This window comes from Lissotriton helveticus, chromosome 5_1 (genome assembly GCF_964261635.1).
Source record: "Lissotriton helveticus chromosome 5_1, aLisHel1.1, whole genome shotgun sequence".
In the NCBI taxonomy this organism is placed as follows: domain Eukaryota; kingdom Metazoa; phylum Chordata; class Amphibia; order Caudata; family Salamandridae; genus Lissotriton; species Lissotriton helveticus.
In genome coordinates, this window is record NC_136065.1 from 583,924,998 (window position 1) to 583,944,438 (window position 19,441).

Genomic DNA, 19,441 nt, shown 5'->3' on the forward strand with positions numbered 1-19,441 from the left:
TCTTTTTTACCTCTACCTCCTGTATTTCTTATGCTGTGCTGGATTTCGTTTTTGTTGGTTTAGATGCTTTGGACACTCTGCTACTGCTGATCAGTGTCAGAGTGTAAGTGCTCCCTGGGTAAATTGATATTGTGATTGGATATACATGATTGGCATATTTGTATCACCATGAAGTCCCTAGTAAGGTGCACTGGGAATGCCAGGGCTGGTGATGACAAATGCTACTAGTGGGCCTGCAGCACTAGTTGTGCCACCCACATGGGTAGCCCTAAAATGGTGTCTCAGGCCTGCCAGTGTCCCCACTGACCAGGCCTAACCCTTCCCTTTCTGTGCACATTGGTCACCCCTATGGAAGGCCCAAGGTACCCCCTTGGGCAGGGTGCAGTGTATGTGAAAGGTAGAGCATGTACTTGTGCAGGTGACATGCTCTGGTGGTGATTTACAGCCATTTTCGTTTTTCACTGCTGCAAGGCTATCTTGCTCCATAGGCTTTCATGGGGGATGCTGGCTACAGTGGCTGCCAGCATATCTTCCCATAAGAGCAAGGTAGGACATACAAGTTTGGTATCCCTAAACTCAGAATTTAATAACACATCTTTTAGGAAAGGTGTTTTTTAACTCTTGTGGTTGAGAATAGCACTTTTAGAAAGTTACTGTTCTCTTGTCGGACCTTTCCGTATGCTTTGGCCTGTTTGTGTATTGACTGTCTGGTTTGAGAGTGACAGGGGCTGGGGATTGCCCAGGAGGCTGGCTGAGTCAGCCCGAGGCTGAATGACTGCATTTGCAACTTGAGTGGTGGGCGGAGATAGCACCTGGGCCTGAATAGGGCTGTGCCTGCCTTCCACAATGCTGGCTCCACCTCCTGCTGGGCGGCTGATGACCCTGCCCCTCACTATGAAAAGAAGGGAGAAGCCAGGAAAACAAAGTGCTCAAGTAACACCCAGAACTGGTTCAGACTGGGCTCAGAGCCTTCCAGCACAAAGCGAACAAGGACTTTTAGGGGTATAAGTACAGGACCCCTGACTACAGAAAATTAGATCATCCTGGAATCTAGAAGGAACCTCTGCCAAGGAGAAAGCTGAAACTGAAGAAGGAAGATTGTCCAGCTGTTGCTCTGTTGGATTGCCCTGCTGTTGCTTTGCTGCCAAGGAGAGGGGAAGGACTTTGCTTTGTGCCTTGTCCCCTTGCTTGAAGGAATCTCCAAGGGCCTGAGAAAAGCTGGCTCCCTGTTTTTGAAGTCCCAGGAACAAAAGGACTTCACCCCAGCTTCCCCTGAGCTCTACTGAGAGAGTTCTGTCCTTCCTGGAGTGCGTGGCCCACTTGTGGTGCCTCTGGAAGTTGTACTTGTGTTGGGGAGCTGGAAATCAAGCTTTAAAGACTTTGCTACAGAAAAGTTATGGCATCGCTCGCTGCTGAGCACATCCACGACAGTGCAAGGAAATTCCCGCCGCTACAAAGGCTGAGATCGTCGCAGCGCCTGTTGCCGCTGCCAGAGCCGTCGCATCCTTCGTTTGCGGGAAGCACCAGACCGGTGCGGGAAGACTAACATCGCTGCGAGTGTCGTCGCAGAGCCTACTGCTGCTGGGTGAGATCGCCGCACCACTTGCTTGCGGACCGCATCACGTCGCTGCGAACATCGTCGCAGAGCCATCGCATCGAGGAGCTGCGAGAGAGAGATCACCGCTGGATCGCGCATCATCGCCCCAAAGATCGTCGCAGCCCCTGCGAGATCGACGCATTGTGCCTTTGCGAGAACAAACTTCCTACAGAACCTACGCACCGGAATCCATACAAGTGGCCTTCCTCCCCAAACAGACCGGATTCGTCGCAACATGCCTACTGCTGCAGCGGGGTTGTCGCATCGCCTCCCCAAGGTCTCAAGAGCGATGCATCACTTGTTTCCCACCGCACCAGCTTCTGCTTTTGGAACTTTGTCACAAACTAAAGGTACTGTTGGCTAAACGTGACGCAACTGTGAACTTTTCACGCAACTGTGGATTATTTTTATCGCAACCTTAAGAACTCTTTTGCAACCATATTTTTGAACTGTGTATGTTGAATTTTTGTCGTTTTGGTCTTGTGTAGTTTAGATTAAATACCTTTATTTTTCTAAACTGTTGTGGAGTCAGTTTGTGGTGTTTTCACTGTGTTACTGTGAGTATTGGTACAAATACTTTACACAATACCTTCTGATTAGCCTTGACTGCTCGTGCCAAGCTACCTAAAGGGTGAGCAGGGGTTATCTCAGAGGGTTTACCCTGACTAGAAGCAAGGGTCCCTACTTGGATAGTGGTACCTACCTCTGCCAACAGGAGACCCCCCAGTTCTAACAGGATTAATTAAAGAATTCCAGAATTTTCCATGGAATGGTGTTCAGGATATAAGTTGCAAGTCCCCCTTTAGCCCTGCCCTTAGCGGAAGGTAGTGCTGGGGTGATGAATCCTAGGTATCCATCGATATAATGGGCCAATATCTCCCATGTTTCTTGGAGGAAGAGGATGTAGGCATCTGATATGGAATCCTGATCTTGCTTGTAAGCCCTGAGACATTCCATGATCTGAGCCCCACCCAAGTCTATTGTTTCATGCATGCTATTATTCTGATCTATGCTTCACCCTTGGGCGCACAGCCATCTTGGGGTTACTCCTTGCTATCCTCAGTTGTGCCTTAACAAGCGTTGGGACTTGCATTTCGTTCTCCCCTTTGGAAATGTTTTGGTGGATTTCTCTGGCTGGGGATCAAGTCAGTCCTGCTCATTTAGCTCAGAGAGGGACTCGAACCTGTTGCCCACCCTCTAGGGCATCCTTGAGTTGCTAACTGCCTCTGACTGTGGTCCCAACGGAATTTCCCTCCTGCGTTTGGCCAGTATCCCAGAGTACTGCGGTCTGTGCCAGCCTATACAGGTCTGTGGAAGTAGCCGAGAGGAATGACAGAAATGTTATTAGTCTCCAGGGCAGTTGAACCACATGTGTGGAGGACTATCCCAGCTATTGCTGGCGAGTGTAAGTTTAGAATCACACAATCACCTGCAATGTTTTTGTTTCCTCTGTCCACCCAATTTATTCACCTTACCATTATTATATCATTTTAAATTTCACTGACCCCTTTCGATCCAAACCGCCCCCCTCCCTATCCAGGGTGCACATTTGTTTTTTTGAGCCCCCACCCCCCCCCCAGGTTTCCTCATTAACTTTCAGGATCAGAAGGAAGCCTACAAGGGCTACCACATATGGTACACAATTAGGTGGCACGTCTATGGTTCTTAGGGTGGATGGGCTGATTTCGTGAGCTTGATGTTGGTTTGGGGCTAGTTCAAATTTAATTGGTTTGTTTATGTTACTGGTCTTCTCGCGATTCTCAGGGGCAATGTTAGATCCAGCGTCAATAATCTCTAAGACTTTTTCTTGTTTGGCTCCTCTGTAGGTGTCTAGTGCTATTTGGTTTAGGATCCTCTTATTACAGGCGGAGCTCTTTGTGCACTGGTCTGGTACTCTGGTATACGATTGCACTAGGGCCTCAACAGCAGTGAATCGATTAGTCAGGGATAGGATCAAGAGGCGGTCATTTTCTATTCCATAGCTGCCAATATAGCCCTAAAATCTTTAAGGGTTTTTATCGTAGGGCCCAGTCCTTCATGAACATTTTTGCTGGGGGCTGTTTATCTGGCCGTGCCTCCAGCCTTTCTCTTTCCTACCTTAATGCCCATTAGTAGGGGAGGTAGCTTGGAGTGGCCCTCTCCTATGACTTTCTGCTTTGATTTCTTCTTTAGGGGTGATGTTGTACTTTTCTCTGGAGATGTGGCTTTTAAGATGTCTTAGTGTGGGTCATTGCATTGTGATGGAAGTTGGGTAATGTTTTTTGTTTGTAGCTCCCATCCAACTGAATTTAAGGCTACAGGGTCAAGCGACTCTGCTAGTTTGGAGGACTTCTTTAGAGTAGCTTTAAGGGTTGCCTCAAGTTTGACCTCACTGTCTTTTATTTTTTTTTCAAAACCCCCATAGTACCTGTTAAGAATGTTTCTAAAGGGCCGGCCATTCTCCCCTCAGCTGCGTTAAGTTTCCGCTTCCTCATATTCAAAGCCAGTTGCCTGTGCACCCAGCTGTGATCCGTTGAGGTGTGGTAAGGGCAGGTAGACTTCAACGTTGTCTTCACGTGGTGAGGTAGAACCACGGGGGTGGTCCAGCCTGGACTCTTCCGGGCAATGACGGGCCCACCCTTGGCTCGAGCTTTGCCCGCATGCAGCACATGTGCGTCCTCCATTGCGGAATAGAGCGCGGCGCTTTGTAGGAACCAGGAGAAGGCGCTCCTCCTCCTCAACTGCTGACAGTCCAGGAGTGTGATTTCTGGGACTTGGAGTCCTGCTGTTGACTTCCCCCATTGCGGGAGAGAGCGTGGTGCTTTGTATCACCCAGGTGACAGCACTCCTCCCCCTCAGCTGCTGACAGTTCAGGTGTGTGCTCTCTGGGACCTGGAGTCTTGCTGTTGACTTCCCCAGTTTTATTCATTTTGTAGTTGCTCATGGTTTCATAATGCTAGGTTTGTATCAAACATGGCAAACTGTTTTACTTGTAATAAAACAAGAACAGTTTTAAGAGTGTTTTGATTGCTTCTTAAATGGTAAACACAAATTTCATAGTGTTTTTAGAAAAGTTGATCTTGTTTGTTAAAAGATAAGGATATCTTATATACATTTTATCTTATATAACTTTTTTTATAAAGCTACAAAGATTTTGTATAACCTAATACCTATTAATATGTACTGCTAATTAACTCAAAACCTTTAAATAACTTATCTCATGTTTTAACAACCAAACTCTTTTTTAAAGCAGTTATGAAACTGTTGAGTATGTTTATTAAAGATGAAGTCTATAATTGATAACTTTCTTCCAGTGAAAATAATGCATGTAGCAAACACATTTTCTTGCAATTCCAGCATTACCTTGCTGCGTTGAAATGGTCAAAATTTGACACCCTCACTGTCGGGTAAAGGTCCTGTATATGAAAAAAAGCCATACCTTGTATACCACTTCTGCCATCTAGTCCTCTTTCTCCTGGTGGGCCTATTTCGCCCTTAGGGCCGATGGGGCCTAATTTCCCTGGAGGACCCAGTGTGCCTCGTGATCCAGGCAAGCCTGTAGTTTATTTGTAGAAAAAACCCAGAAAGGAAGTACTTTATAGTTTGTTAAGCCTTGATGAAGCTGATTTGTTGGCAGTTTACATAGTGTACACATTTTCTACACATTTAAGCTTTCCCACAGACCTCTAAATGCAACAGAAATTCATATCTATCTTTCTTTGTGAGTGTAAAATGTGAAGTGCTTCAACATATCCAGATTTTCAGCACAACCTTTCTCCTTATGTTAGATTTTTTTAACAATATCTGTCCAAATGTTTAAAATGTTGAAGTGAAGAAATCCTTCATTTCAAATTCTCTGACAACCAAAACTAACTTCTGTTTAACTAGAACTCTGAACCTAGAGCTCAGATGGAATGTGGAAAGATGTAATGGATGGAAAAGAGAGAAAGGAAAGGTATCAGAGGTAGAGTAAAATAGAAAAAATGCTGGCAGAAGCAGTTAAAGAAGCAAGCTGAAGAAAGAAAAAGGAACAAGTGATTGGTCAAATGGAAAGCAGGTGGTCGGTAAGTAGTCATTGATGGATGGAAGTTGGTATGAATTTAGTATTTCCCATTCCAGAGTTCCACCAAGTATTGTCTTTCCCCCAGATTTGGAGTAGGGAGTACTTACCTTATTTTGTTGATAAAAAACACAAACAAAATATTTTGTAATTTTTAAATGCACACCACACTGAGCATTCATCCATAATTAATAGCATTTGAGAAAAGGGAAATATTGGTAACAAAAAAACTTAGTGCTCTGTACCTATCTCTCCCTTTTCGCCTCTAGGCCCTTCTTTGCCGTCTCGTCCATCGCGTCCAGGAAGACCGTTGATGCCGGGTGTGGGGCACGAAATGACGGCACAGGTGTTGGTAATCTCCTCACACGTTGCGGTATCTGTGCTTGACACCAGCATCCAGGAAAGACCCAGCACTAGTAAGTTGAAAGGTTGAAGAAGAAACATTACTCAGGCTTTAGTCCTGGAGAGGGAAAAATCATAAATAATCATCTTAGGAAACCGTTTACTGGATCTGCCCTGATCTTTCACAATTTTTTCAAGCATTGTAATCAAATTCCACAAGCCACAGTAATGTATATAAGCATATGGAGAAAATCAGCGTTTATATTAAATAGTTGTTGTTTGTCCAGGGTGCAATCCTTAAAAAAAGGTTTGACTAAAATTGAATCCAAAACATCAACTATGTCTCTCTCAAAATAAAAACCTGTTTAACGTACCATTGATAATGAGTACTATCTGTTTATCCCACTGGTGATCATGTGACAAGGATCATTAATATGATCTCAAGCTTGGAAAATTGGAATGAGCTAAGATCCACAAATGTGTTAGTGAAGATCTGTAGGACATACATTGACCATGGGGAGAAATATATTTGGTTGCATTTCTGTACTATAATGACTTGTGAGCTTCAATCCTGCCCCAAGAAGTGTTGCTGTTTTGTGCAATAAAAGAAAGGTACCTTACCTCAGCACAGACCAGAGTTCATATTGCTTGTCTGCTGCAGGCTCTATCGTGGAACGGGAGGAATGAAAGTGAAGAAAATGCCCCCCCAACATGAAAATAAACTACATTTCCATATCATTAATGTTTCATTTAAATCACATAAATCAGCTACATAAGTGTTGATATAGCATCGTACAAGCAGTTATATATTTTTACCCAACGTAACGATGAAATAAAGATGAAATGACATTGTCTGGTTTCAGTACCCTAAAGTCATCAAATGGAGATATGCTGCGCTTTGCAAAAACTGTTTCCATTACCAACACACTTCACATATCTTCAGGATTACTGTGATGTATCGAGCTCAATAATCAGTTTCTCAGTGAATAAAAGTATTTTGTGGTTTAGTCCTTGGTACATCAAGGTCATGTTGTTTTCATGTTTCTGATGACTGTTGTAGCAACTGACTGAGAAGATCATTCTAAAATGTATTTGTACCAAAAGGAAAAAAGGGAGAAGAAAGAGAGGAGAGAAGGAAAGAGAGAGAGAGAGATAGAGAGAGAGGATGAGTGAAAAGAGAGATAGAGAGAGAGCGAGGAGAGCAAAGGAGTGGAGATGCTTTGCGTATTTTTGCCTGTGCTGCTTTTGGTTCCCCAGTCTAGCCCTGCCTTTGCTAAGTGGAGGTTATTCACAAATTGAAGAGTGAGGGTGCTGAACCTTGCCCCTAATCATTGCACCGTCATCATTTGTTCTTGTTCCCTTACAACACATCGTCCCACCGCAAAGTTTTCTTCAGTGTAGACAATGTTTCAGTTGAATTAAGGCTAGGTCCAGGCTGTCAACACCTATTTCTTCAATAAAACATTCTGCAGATTGAGGTGAATGAGAACCTAGGCCAACAATGGCCAAGAATAACTGCTCCTTCTTCAGAACCATTTATGAGAAAATCACTCTTCCAAAAGAAAATGACCACACAATGTATAATGCCAAGGCAACAATCATGGCAAGAAGCAGAGTCTCCAATGAAAGAACCTAAGCCATTCTTCATCTCCAGGCTAGTAAACCACAAATTTCTGATAGACAAAAAGCAACGGTAAGAATGCTTGCAAACAGACTAAACCACTGGCAATCTCACAGGGTAGAATTCTAACCCATTTTTTTCACCCACTGTACCACTCAAGAGGGAGACCCACCTGATGCAAATCAGCACTTGCCCTTTTTTAATGGTAACAGTCCATTCCAAACTGCTAGGAGATGCCTTCTCCAGAAGGCACCGCAAGCATCCCCAGTCACGTTTCGGTCTTGCTATCCTAACATGCTCCCTCATGATTCCAGGGACCTCTATCCATCTGATCCTTTCCCCCATCCTATCCTTCCCTCCTTGCACACAGCTCCATTCCCCTGAACCCCTTCCTGTAGGACACAGTCATTCACCATCTGCCTGACTGTCCCCTGCCCCCTCCAGCTCCCTCCCGCTGCAGGGTACCCCAAACAGATCCTCCCATTCCCTTCTTCACACGTCATTGGAAGGCTAACTTGACGAGATAACTTAAGGCAGAGGTTCGCAGCCTTTTACTTGTCACCGAGGATTTGTCAGCTAACTCCAGGCTAAGCTGCTCTGTTAGGAACAACCACCATCCCTGCCCGCTCCCAGCTAGGGGTCGTACCTGGCTCCCTTCCCCCCTTACACTTGGCAGCCTCCATCCCGCATCACACATAGTTGGGCCTCCGCTCCCCACCCCAATGACCCTTCTCGCCCCTCCAGATGTAGAACCTCCTTGTCTGATAGATATCCAATCCCTACTACTCTCATATGATCCAGCACATCCCTCTCCCTTACCAAACTTGCAACTAATTGAGCCCATCCCCACTGACCCCTTCAGAGAACCTAGGCCAAACACCAGAACTCTAAATGAGAAAAATCTCAGGAGGATCACCACCACTCTTCCTGTACTAATGGAAACCAACATAAGACTCAAATGCGTACTCCTAAACTGCAGATCGGCTGTTAAACATGCGGCGGACATTGCCAACAACATCCTTGCCCAGGATGTTGACCTTGTATTGTTGACGGAAACCTGGCTAAATGACTCAGCTGCTGTTTCCCTGGACCTTTTAATGCCTCCCAACTATGATATCATTAGGTTGGACAGAGCTTGTGGGCAAGGTGGAGTCATAGCATGCTTGCACCGCAGCAAACAATTTATGAAAGTGCTTAATGCCGACCTCCTGCCATCTTGTGAATACCTTTGCATTGAAGTGACGGGTGGCAACAATCTCTCATGTAAACTGCACACCTTCTACCACCCCCCTCATGAAAAACTTCCCTTCACAGAACAGATCATTGACATTATCTCTGCTAACGCTGATTTCTTTGGAACTTAGATCTTCTTGGGGGATTTCAACCTCCACTGGAATGATGCAAATGATATGGTGGTTAATAGCCTTAAATCCTTCCTACTTGATTTCAACCTAACCCAAATTTGTGACAGCCTGACTCATATCAGAATGAGCTACCTTAGATCTTGTCATTAGTAAGCCCAACTCTAGCCTCCTTGAATCGATCCTCCTATGTGATTGGACAGACCACTATTGCATCACCTTCCTCATCCTGGATTGGGTAAGTGTAAATAGATCCCAGCCTAAGAACCCGAAACAGCTGAAAAGATGTCTTCGGAACATTAACTCGCAAGATCTGACTGCTCTCTGCGATAACATCCTGCCCCCTCCCTTGCGCATGTCGGACGTCCACGACCTCACGGCCTACTATAACCGCAAAATGCTTAATTTACTAGAATTGGTTGCTCCACTACACTTTAAGAGAATGTCTTCTAATCTCTCCAAACCATAGTTCAATGAGAGTCTCAGTTCCGATAGAAGAAACTTAAGGCTTGCAGAAAGGTCGTGGCGATCCAACCCCTCACTTGAAAATCTCCACCATTTGAGATCCCTGCGAAGCCTATACAATAAATGCATCAGATGCTCGCTGGCCACACTTTTCAGATCTCAACTAGACCAAGCAAAAAACCATCCCAAAAAACTGTTCAAACTCATGAAGTCCCAAGCTAACAGCCATCCTAATCTTTCATCACCGGGTCAAGGGTCTCTGCCGAACTGTGAAGAATTTGCTGTCTTCTTCATGGATAAGACTATCAAGATTGAGACTGAATTACGCTCCGCCCTTGATCACCTTTCGATCAGTGTTCTTATCACCCTCCATCCCCCAGGCTTGGATTTCACTGATCCTGCACAGGCCTACCTTCCCAAAAACAACGCATCTTGGAGGCACTATTTGCAAAATGCTGGGAACGTTGAAACCTTTCAATCACTACAATGAACCTTTGCCAGCGAACCTTTTCCCGGAGGTTAGAGCCTCCTTACTAACACTATGGACTACGATTGTCAATGTTTCACTTCGGCAAGGTGCAATTCCTGAGTGCCTTAAATTGGGTTAAATTACCCTGATTTTAAAGAAACCATCAGCGGATACCACGGACCTTCATAACTTAAGCCCAATTTCTAACATGCCCACCTTTTTTTTTTTGTTTGTTTTTTGTCCTCATTCCACCAAAAGCTGTGCAAATAAACTTTCTCAACCCATTCCGTCGTCGTGGGCACCCGGGGTTGGCGTTCTTGCAATAGCCTGGGCCTGCCCGCCCTGCCTCTTTATACCGAGGCCTGGTGTAATCATAGGACAGCCAGGCCTTAGACCAGCCTCATTTGTCTTCCCCAGTCTAATAAAGGACCCCATATCGTGCTATTTACTTTTTGTGCCAAACTAAATTCTAACTGTGCAGTGCTCAAAACCGCCCGTAACCAGTTTTAATATGTGGGAGGGCTAGTGTCTTTCCAGAGTTTGCAGATCTCCCTACGCGCTATTATGATAAGATTGAAAAATAAGGCCACTTGTGCCCCCCTTTAATAAACTAAAAAGCTGATTATCCATCCCAAAAATAACTCTAGCTAAATTTAATGTCAGGGACCCATGTGTTTTAAAAATGCCGTCTAGGGCCTTCTCAACCATAGACCAGAAGGAACCCAGAGAAGGACAGTCACAAAAGAGATGTATGTCATCTGCCTCCACTAACCAACATCTTGAACACGATGGAGGCCTCGTGAGTCACAAACTTCGCAATTTTCTTTGGCGTGTAGTAGAGCCTATTGATGGTAAAATAGTGATTCTTCTTCAGGGAGGCTGATCTGACATGTTTATACAAGGTATTGAGAGATCTGTCGTAAAGAGTAACCGATGTCTCCTCCAGCCCCGAGGCGTTCCAGATTTGATACATTGGGGGGCCATTTTTTCCTCCTCCTGCAACATTTTCCCATACCACAGTCCCACTTCCTTCTTCATTGGGCTAGGGGATTGAAGTGCAGACTCAATAACCCAGTTCCCACCGATGTTCTCTCTCTCAGCAGCAAACCAAGAACAGATCTGAATCTGTTACTATTGAATACTTGAATCTGGAGAAAGAATCCCCTATCTTCGTTCTCAAGACCTCCCATGGGAGAACTCCCTCTGATGTTGCTATATCTGCCCATACTGTTATACCTGCTCTCCTAATGGGAAGAGAAAGACTGTTGTTAAAGCATGTTGGCAGGCCCGGGGAGTCCCAAATTGGGGCAAGATCTGAGTAATACTTTCTGCCCCATCTCCCTTTGACTCTGGTCCATACTAAAAGTACATATTCCAGTATCTTGAGACGTACCTTTTTGTAAAATTTTGGCGCGCCAAATTTATAAAGGAAGCCGGGTCCGCCCCCCTCTTGGGCCACCATTGTGTTCAGTATCTGCCCCCAGTTACAATCATCAGGGCTGGTAAGAAGGCATCTAATGTTTTTCAGTTGGAAAGAAAAAGCATACCAGAGAATGTCGGGGAGCGCAAGCCCTCCCTTCAACAATCTTCTTTTCAGCTTTTTCCAAGAAATCCTTGAGTTTTTATTTGCCCATATAAAGCTGCCGATTTTCCCTTGGATTCTGGCTAAGACCTTAGGTGGAAAAGTCAATGGTATCATATTAAAAAGGTATGTTAATTTCGATAAGATCACCATTTTAACCAGGTTGATCCGACCATAGATTGTAAGCTGGAGGTTCTGCCACCTCAGGAAAAGGTGGTCAATATCCTTGGTAAATTTTTTTATATTAGTCAATGCTACAGTGTTAAGGTCTGGTGTTACTATTATGCCTAAGTATCTAAACTGAGTGCTTCGGGCTCCCCCCAATCGTCTACACCCCAGCACATTATTTCAGTTTTTTGGGTGTTTATCAAATACCCAGAGTGTTTACCGAAGTCTTTCATTATCTCTTCCACTCTAGGTAAAACCTCAGCCGGATTGCTTGTGTAAATTAGCAAGTCGTCGGCATATAACGCCACCTTGCAGCTAAAACTCCCGGCAGTGAAGGGTGTAACTTGATCGTCTAACCGCAGCGCTTGTGCCAACGGCTCGATATAGAGATCGAATAAAAGGGGCGAGATAGGGCACCCCTGCCTGGTTCCTCTCTTTACGCTGAAGCGTGATGTCAACCTGCCATTCAGTAATATTGCGGTGGATGCTCCTTCGTAGCATCCCCTCAGTGTCTGAATGAAAATTGCGTCGAAGCCAATCGTGCTCAACACATCCCACATAAAGCCCCAGTTGAAGCGGTCGAAAGCCTTCGCCGCGTCATAAGCTGCCACTGCCAGGGGTTCCGCCCGCGTCTTTGCTAAGTCTATGCTTCCAAACAACTGGAGAGTTAAGTCGTGTATGTATCTTCCTGGCACAAAGCCTTTTTGATCAGAGTTTATAAGCTGTGGGATTAACCTTGCCAATCTCCCCGCCAAAACGCTGGTAAAGATCTTGTAATCCGCGTTTAGCAGGGAGATAGGCCTGAAGGAATCGACCTTTAAAGGATCCTTCCTCGGTTTTAATATTAACACAATTGTGGACTCCTTCCAGGAGGGAGGTATCCTTCCCTCTGGACTGTATTTGTAATTAAACAATTGACAAAGTCGTGGCACCAAAGTGTCCTGTAATATTTTATAGAACTCCCCGGGGAGGGCATCAGGACCGGCGGCTTTATTATTCTTTATTTTTTTTATATAAATGCCAATTTCTTCCTCAGTGAATGGGCTGTTGAGGATATCTAGACCTTGGTCCGTTAATCTAGGAAGTGCTTGCTCTCTAACCACTGTAAGGTGTTGCCTGAATCAGGTATAGGCTCTTCCTCGGCATATAATTCAGAGAATAGTGAGAGTAGGTGTCTTTCCATGTCCTCCTGTTGGCAAGATGTTGTTCCCTGATCGTCAATGACAAAACTATTTATATTATTCCTGACCTGGTCCGCTCTGATTTTACTAGCCAATATGGCCCCGGCCTTTTCTCCATATTCATAGTTATCCATTGCATGTACAGCCCATTGTGCCTTCACTTTTGAGTCTAACAGCCCACGATATTCAAGCAGCAGGCGTTCTAAGTCTTCTAAAACCTGTGACAGGCTGTCAGTTTTTACACTGTGCCTTCTATTCTCCAGCGCAGAGATTTTACCTTCCAAGTGTTTAAATTTCAACGCCTCCTCTTTGTTATTGGAACTAATAAGGCTATGGATCTGTCCTCTAATATAGGCCTTATAAGCGTCCCAAACGAATTCTATGGCGGCAGAACCGACATTATCTATAAAATAGTTATCAGTTGCGTTAACAACTGCATCGACGATGTCTTGATTATGCAGTGCAGCCCTTTTTAAAGTCCATCTAGGGACAAGGAGTACCACTTGTACTCTGGATCAAGGATGTGAACATAATAGGTGCATGATCTGAAAGAATGGTGGGTAGCAATTTGATGTCAGAGGTAGCTTCCAATCCCTGCCTATCCACCAATACGTAATCTAGTCTTGAGGCATGTCCCTGTTTTTTTTACTAAAATACGTAAAGCCAGATCCCGCCCCCCCTTCATTCTCCAAAGATCCATAAGGCCTACTTCGTGCATCATGTTAACCATGGTTCGTCTAGAGCGTGGGGTAGTGACATGCTGGCTATAATTGGAACGAACCTTCCGAGGATCGATAAGTACATTAAAATCCCCTCCTATAATCATGGGGGAGGTATTCTCTATTAATTTGGACTGGACTTAAAGTAGCCAGGTGGGATCATCTATATTTGGGCCATAATACGAGACAATAGTCTGTTTGAAGCCACTAAAATCAACTTGTGTTAAAACCCATCTCCCTGACTGGTCTGTAGATGTTGATTTTATAATCCCCCTGGCTTCAGCCTTGATCAGAACTGCAACACCCTTAATTATTCCCGCCTGCCCAGAACAACTAAATGCGCCTATCCATTTTGTCTTCCCAAAGATCTCTTTACTTTCAATTGCGCTTAGGTGTGTTTCCTGGAGGAGAATGACTTTAGCCGGAGATTGCTCCAGAAAACACAATATCAGTCTCCTTCTCCTGGGACACCGGAGCCCATTTACATTCCATGAAATGAAAGATATTTTATTATAGGCCATTTATAGTGTCTCCACCCTCCCTTTTCCCTGTCCCCCTGTGCTTCCATCTGCACATCTGAAAGCCTCTGGAATTTATGGTTGGAATGAGAACTATTTTTTTCCTTTTTTCCCCCTGCATCCCCCCCGTGCTTCCTTCCTTACCCCCTACCCCTACCCTTATCTTCTCCCGCCCTCCTTGGGGAGCCCTCCTTTCCTTCTTGGGCATGTGCCCTTAAACGGATGCCCCCCGTGTGTGTCTATGTAAGTGTACTTATGTCAGGTTCAAAACAGTATTAGATTCAAACTGAGTTTGCCTTAGGGCAATGAACTCTGCTTTTCTACCTAATATGTGTGTAGTCTCAAGTGCTTTTTATTTATTGAATCCTTTCCTTTGAGCCCTTCCCTCTTGAACATTTTCTACTAAGCTCAGCCCGTACCTTCTCCGCCTCCCCCCTTACCATCCGTCCTAATCTTTTCTATAAGGGAGTCTGCCTCCTGAATCTGTCGCATATTGTACATGTGGTTATTCCACATTATGCGGAGAGTTGCAGGAAACTTCATCTGAGCTCGGGCTCCTAAAGAATTAAATATTGCAAGCCTCTTGCCCATCTCCCATTGCTTGGTGGCAGTTGTGTGTGAAATATCAGAGCGGATTGTAAAGGAAAAAGGTCTGGAGAACGAGGTTGACTTTATAGGCCCGGTTTTTAGTGCTGCGGACAGGATCCTTTCTTTGATAGAATATGTCAGAAAGTTCACCAGAATCTTTCTGGGGCGCTCTCTCTCTGGATTCCGTCTATATGGATCCCGGTGTGCTCTCTGTATATCCACTAAGAGGGCAGCCTCTTCATCAGTTGAGTCCTTCAGGATTGTAGATTTAAGTAATGCTACCACAAATTTCTTAATATCTCCTCCTTCCATATCTTCGGGGACATTCAAGAGTCTTAGGTTGTTCTTTCTGGCATGATTTTCAAGCCTCTCGATATCATCCTTCATTTCCTGATTTTGCTGCGCTAGTTTGTTCATGTGGGCTGAGGTTGTACTAAGTGCCTCCTTAATCCTAGGCATCTCTGCTTCTAATGCCTCTGTCGGTAGTTAGACCTCCTCCACCTTCTTGGCCAGCACCTCGCAGGAGGCCTGAATAGCAACCTGATTGGACTCTGAAATTTTGAATCTTTTCCCCATTTCTTCGAATCTCTTCCCCGTATCGTCCTTTATCCCCAGCAAGATATCTGCCAAGGAAATGGGATTAATTGCTGATGATGGAATAGTATTTGTGATTGTGTGTGCCCCTTCCCTCATTGTTTGAGAGCCATCGGACTCCTACTTATTCACATCATCCTGTGCAGGATCTTGTACAGAGTCTTGTATCTCCAAAGCGGAGAAGCTATTTGTGAGTTCTATTGAGGGATGAACCCTATCTCCCGCCGGAGACAATGAGTGCTGAGGTGATGGATCTGGCAAGGAGGGGGAGAGAACAGTCGCACTATCGACACCGATACTTGGTGGTATACTGGTTGGAGTGCTACTGGAGGCCATCTTCCCCGCTTTGTCTGCAGTTGACAATGACAGAACTTTATAAAATGATTTCAGAGAGGGAGTGACCTTAGAAGCTGCCAATGCAGTGTTTTTTATCTCTTTCTTTTTCCCTCTTGCGTTCTCAGAAGGACTGTGATTGTTTTTATGGTTTGTTCTTCCTGCCCGTGGTGTGGGGAGGATTTGTATTACAGATGGGATAGCCGGTAGCTTCTGGGGGGCTGGTGCTATGCTAGCAGCTCGATTTCGTAGGGTGTAAAAACTTACTCCTGCTTTAGCAACAGGTATTTTCAAGGGGGGGCAAGCATTACTTGCATTTAAACTGGCATCGGTTATACCCCTCGCCTCCGTGCAAGACTCCCAATACTGCTCCTGCCTCCTGCTGCAATAAACCTGTGTTCCACCGAGTAGCGTGCAAACCGAGACCAGGCTGGTAACCCCCTCACACTCTAAGTAATCTTTAAGAGCAACTCGTTCCCCTGTTTGTCCTTTGCTGTCTGCGGCGGTAACAATGTTTCCCTCGTTCTTTATGTCCTCATTACATTCCCTTGCCGTGATCTGTAAGTCTCCGCCCCCACCACTCCAGAGACAGTATCCTGTTGTGTATCTGATCTTACCGGGCAAACACCTTACCGCCTCAGTATGGGACCACTTCCTGGCTGCACCGATCCCTCGGAACCACACCGGGTTCTCACCGACCATCCGCGTTCCTCATTTCGCGCTCGTTTCGCGCTCCTCGTTTTCAAACAGGAAACCAAGCCCAAATCGAAGGTGAAAAAGAAAGAGAGTTATAGAGAGGCTTCCTCCACTACGGCCAGGAAAGGAACCGCGGTAAATACGTAACCCAAAAACTGCATGGGTAAATGAATGAATGAATGAATGAATGGGGATTTATAGAGCGCGTAGTTACCCGGAAGCATCCCAGCGCTAAACCAAAACAGAGAGACCGGTGCAAGAGCCAGAAAAAAAGAAAGAGTGGGTTAAGGGAAAAGATGGGTTTTGAGGAGGTGAAGAAATCGCAGATGGCAGGGTTCAACCCGTAGGTTCAACGGAATGGACTTCCACAATTTAGCTGTGTTAACCGAGAATCGCCGTCCTCCTGTACGTGCCTTTTTTACTCTGGGCACAGTGAGCAAACGTTCATGATCTGAACGGAGTGGTCTGTTGGCTTTGTAGGGTAAGACTTGGTTCTTTAGGATGGGGGGCCCCTTATCCTGCAACAATTTGTGTGCAATGCATAAGGATTTGAATTTTACCCTTTCGCAAACTCCGTAAACTCACTGCTGCTCCAGCTCTAGCGTGCCTCTAGCGAACCGTGGTAAATGTGAAGGGTGACCTGTCCTCAGGACACCCCCGCGCCGCACGGCCACCAGCTGTGTGTGTGTGCCCTCGCTGCTCCGTGTGCCTGCCGCCCTAGCTGCCCGCCTCGCTGCACGCTGCCCCCGCAGCTCCGCCGGTTTTTGTTGACTGAATTTTGTTTTTGGCTGAGAGATTGAATAGCCTTGTGTTTGTTTAATTCGTACTCTTCCCTTCTGTTTTTGGTGCTCGTTTTTCCCCCCCTGTTCCTTTCCCGCCCCGCTCCCCGTTTCCCGCCGCCGACCACGAGGCCACGCCCCCTTTGTGTTCTGTGCCCTCCCCGCCTCCCAGCTGCTCCTTTCTCCCCACTTGCCCTTAAATGGCGACCGCGCGGCGCAGGTGAGTGTGACCTGTCCTCAGGATACCCCCGCACCGCACGGCCACCAGCTGTGTGTGTGTGCCCCCGCTGCTGCTCGCAGACTCGCTGCTCCGTGTGCCTGCCACCCTAGCTGCCCGCCTCGCTGCACGCTGCCCCCGCAGCTCCGCCGGTTTTTATTGACTGAATTTTGTTTTGCCTGAGAGATTGAATTGCCTTGTGTTTGTTTAATTCGTACTCTTCCCTTCTGTTTTTGGTGCTCGTTTTCCCCCCCTGTGCCTTTCCCGCCCCGCTCCCCGCTTTCCGCCGCCGGCCACGAGGCCACGCCCCCTTTGTGTTCTGTGCCCTCCCCGCTCCCGCCTCCCAGCTGCTCCTCCCTCCCCACTTAACCTTAAATTTAAATGGCGACCACACGTACGCGCAGCGGTCACGCGCAGCGGGCGCGCCGATTGTGCGCCGAAGGCGCGCCAAAGGTAAGCCTGTCTGCGCCCGTCCGCGCCTGGCCCGCGCCCACGCCTGGACCCCTGGCCCCCGCGGACTCCAGCCCTCCCGCCGGACCTACGACGCCACCGAACTCAACGCACTCAACACCGCCCGGATCCCTGGATGCTACCGAGCCACCCCGAGACGCACACATGGACCCTTCAGCTGCCACTCCTGCAAGTTCTCCTGCATCTGGACCCGCACGGCAGCCGTACCCGCCAAGCCGAAAACCAGCTGCAACCACCCGAAGTGCATCCTGCTCAACACCTGCTTCGTCCACAGACACGCCGTGGAGTTCTGGAACCTGCTCGACACAACATCACCAGACGTCGCCTTCCTCACGGAAACCTGGATGAACGCCTCCTCAGCACCCGACATCGCCATCGCCATCCCGGACGGATACAAGATCACCCGGAGGGACCGCGTCAATCAGACCGGAGGAGGCATCGCCATCATCCACAGGAACACCATCCGCATCACGACCAACACCGACGACACTCTCAGAGCCGCCGAACACCTGCACTTCCAGATCCACACCGACCCCAAGACCACCCTCAGAAGCACCCTCATCTACAGACCCCCGGGACCACGCACACAATTCAGCGAAGACATCGCCGACTTCATCAGCCCGCACGCCCTCCCCTCCGCTGACTACATCCTCCTCGGGGACCTCAACTTCCACCTGGAGAACAACAACGACTGCAACACCACCACCCTACTGGACAACCTCGCCAACATCGGTCTCAAGCAGCTGGTGACCACCCCAACCCACTACACCGGACACACGCTCGACCCCGTCTTCTCCTCCAGCAAGGACATCGCCTTCAGCCACGCCACCGGACTCCACTGGACGGACCACAGCTGCGTCCACTTCAGCTTCAAAAAGAACACGATCCACCACCACCAGCAAAAGGTTGCACGCAGAAGCTGGAACAAAATCACAGCCAACCAGCGCGTCGCATCCCTGAGCCAGGACCCCCCCGCCAGTTCAGCGAACCCCAGCCAGGCCGCCAACAACCTCACGAGGTGGATCAGCAACTGCGCAGACGACCTCACCCCACTGAGGACCCCACCCAGCAGACCCAGCAGTAAGAAAGCACCGTGGTTCACCGACGAACTCAAGAGCTCCAAGAAGAACTGCCGAGCCCTCGAGAGAGCCTGGCGCAGAGACCCAACACCAGACAACATGACCACCCTCAAGCTCGCCATCCGAAAACACCACCAACTGATCCACACCCCCAAGAAAACCACATTCTAGGAGCGACTAGACAACAACGCACACAACAGCAAGGAACTCTTCAACATCGTCAAAGAGCTCTCCAACCCCAGCGCCGGAAACAACGACATCACTCCATCGCAAGACCTCTGCAACTCCCTCGCCTCCTACTTCCACAACAAGATCGCAGATATACACAACAGCTTCAGCACACAGCCAACGCTCCCCATGACCGCACCTGCGCCCCCCACCACCACCCTCCGCGCCTGGACCCCGATCAACACCGAAGATACCCTACGCACGATGAACTCCATCCACTCCGGATCTCCAACCGACCCCTGCCCTCACCACGTCTTCAACAAGGCCGACTCCATCATCGCGCCCCACCTACGGGACATCATCAACACCTCCTTTGCCACCGCAACCTTCCCGGAGAGCTGGAAGCACACCGAACTCAGCGCTCTACTACAGAAACCATCAGCGGACCCCACCG

General features: G+C 47.3%; 1 protein-coding gene across 2 annotated transcripts in view; it reads right to left on the reverse strand.

Moving 5' to 3' along the window:
• LOC144754747 (mannose-binding protein C-like) overlaps positions 1-19,441 on the reverse strand; it is an 85,088-nt gene that overhangs the window by 53,053 nt on the left and 12,594 nt on the right. Inside the window, exons 2-3 of one of the 2 annotated variants that reach the window (XM_078642935.1) lie at positions 5,882-6,049; positions 5,016-5,132 (exon numbers count right to left, since the gene is read on the reverse strand). In XM_078642935.1, coding sequence (XP_078499061.1) covers positions 5,016-5,132; positions 5,882-6,032 — 268 coding nt within the window. In that variant the 5' untranslated portion in view covers positions 6,033-6,049. Of the gene's footprint in view, positions 1-5,015; positions 5,133-5,881; positions 6,097-19,441 lie in introns of both variants that reach the window. The other variant, XM_078642934.1, reaches the window with a different exon arrangement.